This window comes from Carassius carassius, chromosome 45 (assembly GCF_963082965.1).
Source record: "Carassius carassius chromosome 45, fCarCar2.1, whole genome shotgun sequence".
Lineage (NCBI taxonomy): Eukaryota > Metazoa > Chordata > Actinopteri > Cypriniformes > Cyprinidae > Carassius > Carassius carassius.
Genome location: NC_081799.1, coordinates 13,522,501 through 13,529,149, shown reverse-complemented (window position 1 = coordinate 13,529,149; position 6,649 = coordinate 13,522,501). Strand labels below are relative to the sequence as shown.

The window sequence follows — 6,649 nt, the reverse complement described above, 5'->3', positions numbered from 1 at the left end:
AATAATAGTACCTTACTTTTCATCTCTCTCTCTCTCTTCTCAAGCTCTTGTGTTCAGAGGAATGGCACTCATATGACTATGAGCAGGCCTGTCCATTTTCCAGCAAACTGTAGTCAAATCTAATTCCTGTGAGGAAAGCATATGCAGTCATGCAGTCGCATGCAGTCAATTAGTAGGACAGAGACGTTCTCATAGAGCTGTTGTCCTCGTCCATGAACATCTTGTGTAGCACAAATATACAAACGCACTAGAATCCTCATTCTGAAAGCATGTTTTTAAACTAGAAAAAGTGAGTGCTAGGTGTATTATTGATTAAGTTAATGTGTTCTAAGTGAATTCTCCGAAGTTTGGACGTCTAAAAGTGTTTCAGCTGAGAAGATTTCCAGGAACCTGATATGAAGTGCCTCCGTGCTCTATAAGGAATCGGAACACAAAAGTGTAGCCTGCAGAGGCAAAATAAAAAAAAAAGTGTCATGCAGTTGTCATGGTGATAACACTAGAGTTGAATATAGTTCTGGAAAGAACTACAAGGCTATAATTTGTCTAACCTTCCCAAAGCCCGTTATTCCACCCGAGTGATCATGTTTATGTTGTTATACACCCATTTAAATATAATTGGTGATGATAACTGTTATATTAGTAATGCTAGTCCTGTAAGAATGCAGTCAGTTAACAAAACAAAGGATTTTATTGTATTCAGCTATTATAAATGTACACTTAAAACATTTTTTCATTCATTTGTCGTAGCATAAAAATGTTTCTTTGTTACATTATACTGTAAAACCTCAAAAAAAAACAAAACAAAAAAAACAGACTTTCAAATGTCAAAGTGTTTCTTTATACCTTCACAACATATTGATGAAATAGCTCACGGACTAATACTGTATTTAATGATACAATACAATCCCACAACACAACACCTCCCACAGAGATACAAATAATATCTGAGAATAAAATCTGTGTTTGCAGCAGGTGCAGATGGATATGGAAAGCCAGTAGATCAATATACACATTAAAGGATTTGAATAAAGCACATGGTGATGTAGGGAATCATGGGAGATTTATATAATGTGAATGAGTCATACAGTGAATCATTGCAAAGGAGATGTGAGATGCAGAGATTGAAATAGGAGTGAAAAATGGGATGAAATGGAAGGATGGCAGTAGATAAGAAGAAGGGCCAGGATGTTCAAGGAGACAGAGCGATTGGGAAAGAGGTTGGCAGCTCTCTTTTTAAAGATATAATTTGAGAAATCTGTTTTGCACAAAAAATTAAGAGACATTTAACTTGATTATAAATACATGTTATTGCAGAATATCCTGTAAATTAAAACCACAAAAAGCCTGTAAAGAAGAATTTATTTTAGCATGACACCGTCAATGTGGTAAAACATGTATACTACAGAATAAACAGTAAACTGGTAGAGGTTAAATGCCCTGTCCATTAGATGTTGATTGGATGGAGGCGGACTGAATATTTAATTGAAACTTATGCGCGGATGAATTGTTCATAAGATCAATAACCTTCATTCAGAAATAGGTGAATGTTCCTGGCAACTTTCACAAAAGTAACGTTGCATTAAATTAAAATTAAAAATTAAATAAACAGTTTTTAAAATGAACTGCTTAAGAGTAAACCAAAGAAAAATACTGATGACTCGTCATGAACTACACTAATTTTGTCCAATCAAATGCTCTAGAGTGAACATGCCCCTCCCATAATACTACCTGCCACCAATTAGCAAGTAGCAAACTCTGGTTTGTGAATGTGAAGAAACTTAACCATAACCTCCTGTTTCAAATGTGAAAATGCAAAACCCAAATGCAATATATCTTTAAAATTTTTAGTGACATCAGATCAGGAATATATCTGAAATGCAAATGCAAAACACTTCTGAAAGTGACATTAAAGTCAAAAAAGTATAATGTTATTTTTCATATAACACTGGGGTTATTAAAACTCAGTCCACCAGAACCAGAAATGATAACTATATTTTGATTTACATACTGATAAAACATTTCTGTTTCTGAAAACATAGACAGCTATCTGTGTCTGACAGAAAGAAGTTCTAATCTTTTACCTTGTTCAGTCAAGCATGCCAGTCCAAAAATCCCCAGGTTTTGTTAGACATAAAAAACACAAAAAGACCAAAAAACGAAAAGTGCAGCTTCGGACATAAATACATTTACTCTGTGTTCAAGCTCAAAGTGTCTGTTATTAACAGACAGATCTCTGAGGTTGTTGCGGCTCTTCTGTGGTTGACCATAGTGCTGGAATCGGAGGGATGAGGCTCCCAGGACTACCAATACTGCTGCCATAGATTGCTGCCACCTTCTCTCAGGGTTTGAAACATGTAGAACAAGTCATTTCTTTATCAGAGTGGAGCTGAGGAGAGATGGTATCTGGAACCACTGATTTCAAGATATCATTCTCACTGGCAATTATGTGTTTCACGAGGAAGTTGGCAGCTTCATTAATGTTGACGTTTTCCTAAAATTTAGAGAGAAAGAACATACATTAAACATTTTTTAGACAACCAGATTTCAGATAGTTTGATTTGATCATTTGGAAATAAGACGTGTTTAATGCCAATGCACTTGACCTGTGAACAGTAAGGAATTATTAAAACCCATGAAAATGCTACTAGATGGAAGTCTGATTGGACTCTTCATTTAGTGCTGAAATAAAGAAATAAATCCCTTTGAAACCTCTCGACTGTATTTAATTAGACTGTCCCAATGTACCAACAGTCCATTCTCCCGTTTCCCTCGGCAACTGCTCTGCATGTGAGTGGCAGGTCTAATTAGCAAGCAAATATTAATAACCTTCAATCAGAAGCTTTAATCAAGCACTAAAGGCTCTGACAATACAAGTTCTGTCAAAAGATAGTCGTTAGACCACTGTCAGTGGGATAGAAAGGCTATTTTTATTGTACATATAGGTGGTTAGGATTAGCTAACCCTAACCTTGATACCATGGTACATGAATGCACTAATTAGTGAATGTACCACAATGACATATCAAATTACCATTGTATTAGCATCTGAAACCATCACTATGCCATAGTACTGTAGGTTTTTTTTTTTGTAGAAAGACACAAATATTCTCTGTCATTACGGTTGCTCTGTCTAAAATGATACCAAAATGCTATGCCTTACCTTAGCAGATGTCTCAAACCAGCCCACAAATCCATTCTCCTTGCAGTACTGGTCCATCTTCAAGCTGTTGTCAGTCAGAAAGTCTCTATTTTGGTCGCACTTATTGGCCAGGAGCACAGTGGCGATACTCTGGCCATTTGAAAGTATTAATTTTGAGTCCAGATCCTCCTTCCATTTGGAGACAGCCTCAAGCGTGGTGGGTCTAGAGACATCAAAAACAATGAACGCCCCCATGGCCTCCCGGTAATAAACCCGCGTCATGTTCCCGAACCGTTCCTGACCTTCCAGTGCAGATGGAAAGGGAGAAAATAGGTGTTAAACAATTGGGAAAAGCAGGACACACCAAGCCAAATTTCCCTTCCATTCAAAGGTTTGAGGTTGGATTTTTATTTTAAAGTTCTTGAAAGAAGTTTCATATGCTCACCAAAGCTGAATTTGTTTGGTGGAAAACACAGTAAATATAATGTGTTATTACTAAATTAAAGTCTGCCTAAAACTTTAGAACACTAGTGTACTGAATGCATAAATTGCTTAAACTTTAAGCAGCAGCTCATGGTCAAAAATTCTAAGAAAAAGCCTGTGCCAGGATAAATGTGGCATGATTACATTTAGTATAATGAATCTGCTGGTGAAGAACACATGACTCTTTTTTTTTTTTTTTTTTTTTTTTTGTGAATGCACTTTCCTGCAATGTGCATCGTTCTGGCACATTCCATCTGTGTGCCTTTCTCTTGTCTGACTCTGAATGCAGCCACTCATCTGGGCTGCCAGCATTATACAACATTCCCTAGGACAGCTGTTTCTCTCAGTTCTGTTATTTGTTCAAAATTAGAATCAGGAGGTGAATGTTGATCTCCGTGGGTCTGACAGCAGTCTGCTTTGCACTTGATGGACCACGAAACAAGAAATGCTGTATTAGCTTTGTTAATCCATATGGCCTTTTGAGATACTGCACAGGTGTTATACAATAAAATATGAATGTAAATCATCAGTCAAGTCTAAATGTATATCTTGCCTTTGCTTAATACGTTTATGAACAAAATGCAATTTTCAGGTTTGAATAAGAGTTTTTGCTGCTATTGTTGACTGAAAGTTGATGAAGCAACGTGGAATGCCTATTACATAAAGTGTGTAACTTGACAACTTGGCAAAATTGCTTCCTTTTGATGAAATCAATCACTAATAGGGAAAATGAACTCAGCGTGTTTCACTTCATGAAACTGTATGTCAGATGACTTCCTGGGCAGCAATGAGGAGTTTATGAATCCCACGAGGAGTTTATGACCATGAAAGTATGACTTCTGAGTCATTTCAGGATGAGAGTTACAAAAAGCCAGTCCTAACGATGACAGTATAGTAATGATGAAGAACAAATCCTTCAGCTCCTTGGTCCGGTTTAGAATATCAGTGGTTTACTACTGTACAACTGCATTAGGCATCATACACCATACAACTAGAGTGATGCAAACACAATGGCAGAAAGATATAGCTTCATATAGCCTACAGCTTGAAGGTGTTTTTTATGGTTCCAAAGTAATAAGAATAGCCTGGTGGAAATTAGGTGGAAATTAGGTTACCATGGTATATAAGCTTAATTGTGTTTCTATATTAATTTAGTAAACATTTTAAGAACTACATTGGTTACCTATGTAGGTTATATTTCTTATATGCCTTTTTGTCTTGAAATTGTGCTGTTGTTTCGAGCAGTGCTGTTTTAAAGTGAAATTGGCCGCAGCTGAGGACTGAGAACAGTAAGTGCTGGAAATACACTTGCCCGTGGTTTGTTTACAGAGATTTTCCCACAGTTTCATCCGCGTGCTTCATCTCTCAGTCTGGCTCACATGAGAGACCTCTCCGAGAGGGCACGCGGAGAACCAGTTCTCAGCGGCGCGTGCCTGACACGTGAGGAGGACGATTACAGGAACGAGCAAAAGTTTCTGGTTTGGGAACGTATTTTGTCGCAGATCAACTGACATTTAAATGAACGACGTTAAATCGTAATGGACTAATTTAATATTGACAAAGAGTTGCTCTTTAAAGTTTCACGGATCTCCACCTTACAAACCCAGCCCTTAAAATTAACCATGATTTTACTATAGTAAAAGTGTAGGCCAACATGTTTTAGCGGAATGATTAACGTTTGTATAAACAGTTTTACTACAAATCCCATTTTTAAACCATGGTTAGTGCAGCAAAATCATGGTTACCCTGTTTTTGTTTTGTTTTATTTGTAGCAAAACTAAGGTTAGTTTTCTGTATTTTAAAGTTTAAAGAAATACTATAAGGTCGTCAAATTTCAATTTTAGTGATAAAACTAATCCTATTAAATACAATTTATTTTAAAATAAAATACACATTTTTAACCTATGTACAGCCTATTCCATTAAAATTACGAATAGCCTATTTTTACATTGTACGTTTTAAGTGTACGAAGAGTTATTTATTTAGGTACTTGTGGTTAACCTCTCGGGTTTATTGCAGTAACAATAACTGTAACTATTACATTTTGGCTGAATCTATGGTGGTAACAGTTTTTAAAGAACAACGCATGACTATTTAGTGACAATTTCATCACGTGTTTTGTGTGCTACTTAAAAACAATAGCATTTTTATTTTTTTGCATTTCAGCATATTTTTAATAAATGCTGACACTGATGTCTAGGCTTTGACGCACTGCCATAGCATACTTTCTCTTACCTGCGATGTCCCACAGCTGCAGCCGGACCGTCTCTGAGTCCCAGTTGAGAACTTTGAGCGCAAAATCCACTCCGATTGTCGCTCTGTAGTTAGTGGAGTACGTCTGATGCACATACCGCTTGATGATGCTGGTCTTCCCTACTCCCAAATCACCGATGACAAGGATTTTGTACAAATGCTCTTTCCGATTGCTATGCATCGCTGAGGACATTTGTGTGCCCAGTGTTTATCACACTCACTAGTCATCTGTCATTGAACTTAATCTGGCACCGCCCAGGGCGTGGGGAAACTTGTGACCAGCTGTCAGACAAACTGCTCGTGCATTAAATATACTGCCATTCAGATTTTGTTTACTCATGATGACAGACGCAAAACTATCTATCTATCTATCTATCTATCTATCTATCTATCTATCTATCTATCTATCTATCTATCTATCTATCTATCTATCTATCTATCTATCTATCTATCTATCTATCTATCTATCTATCTATCTATCTATCTATCTATCTATCTATCTATCTGTCTGTCTGTCTGTATGCCTGTCTATCTGTCTATCTATCTATCTGTCTGTCTGTCTGTCTGTCTGTCTGTTGCATGTACTCTAACATAAAGATAGAGAGAAGTACATAAAGGAAGAGACTAAAGGGGGCCTGGAACTGCATTCCACACTTAATCATGGAAACTGTGAAAATAACACAACCATGAAACCTCTAGTCATGGTGCATAGCGTCTCCAAAGACTTCTTTTTGTGATTATATATATATATATATATATATATATATATATATAT

At 36.7% G+C, this 6,649-nt stretch overlaps 1 protein-coding gene across 1 annotated transcript; it reads right to left on the bottom strand.

The window, feature by feature from the left end:
• Positions 1–1,342: 1,342 nt before the first annotated feature.
• LOC132127470 (ras-related protein Rab-38-like) lies at positions 1,343–6,109 on the bottom strand. Its single transcript, XM_059539369.1, has 3 exons — positions 5,857–6,109; positions 3,160–3,440; positions 1,343–2,491 (listed from the first exon to the last, which is right to left on the bottom strand). Exons 1-3 carry the CDS (start codon positions 6,065–6,067, stop codon positions 2,339–2,341), a joined length of 645 nt encoding a protein of 214 aa, XP_059395352.1. The 5' UTR covers positions 6,068–6,109; the 3' UTR covers positions 1,343–2,338.
• Positions 6,110–6,649: the final 540 nt, after the last annotated feature.

Coding starts and splice junctions, on each gene's coding strand:
- LOC132127470 (XM_059539369.1), bottom strand. CDS start 6,067: ATGTCCTCAGCGATGCATAGCAATCGGAAAGAGCATTTGTACAAAATC. Junction 3,441..5,856: donor GCAGCTGTGGGACATCGCAG/GTAAGAGAAAGT, acceptor CTGCACTGGAAG/GTCAGGAACGGTTCGGGAAC. Junction 2,492..3,159: donor GGTTTGAGACATCTGCTAAG/GTAAGGCATAGC, acceptor TCTAAATTTTAG/GAAAACGTCAACATTAATGA.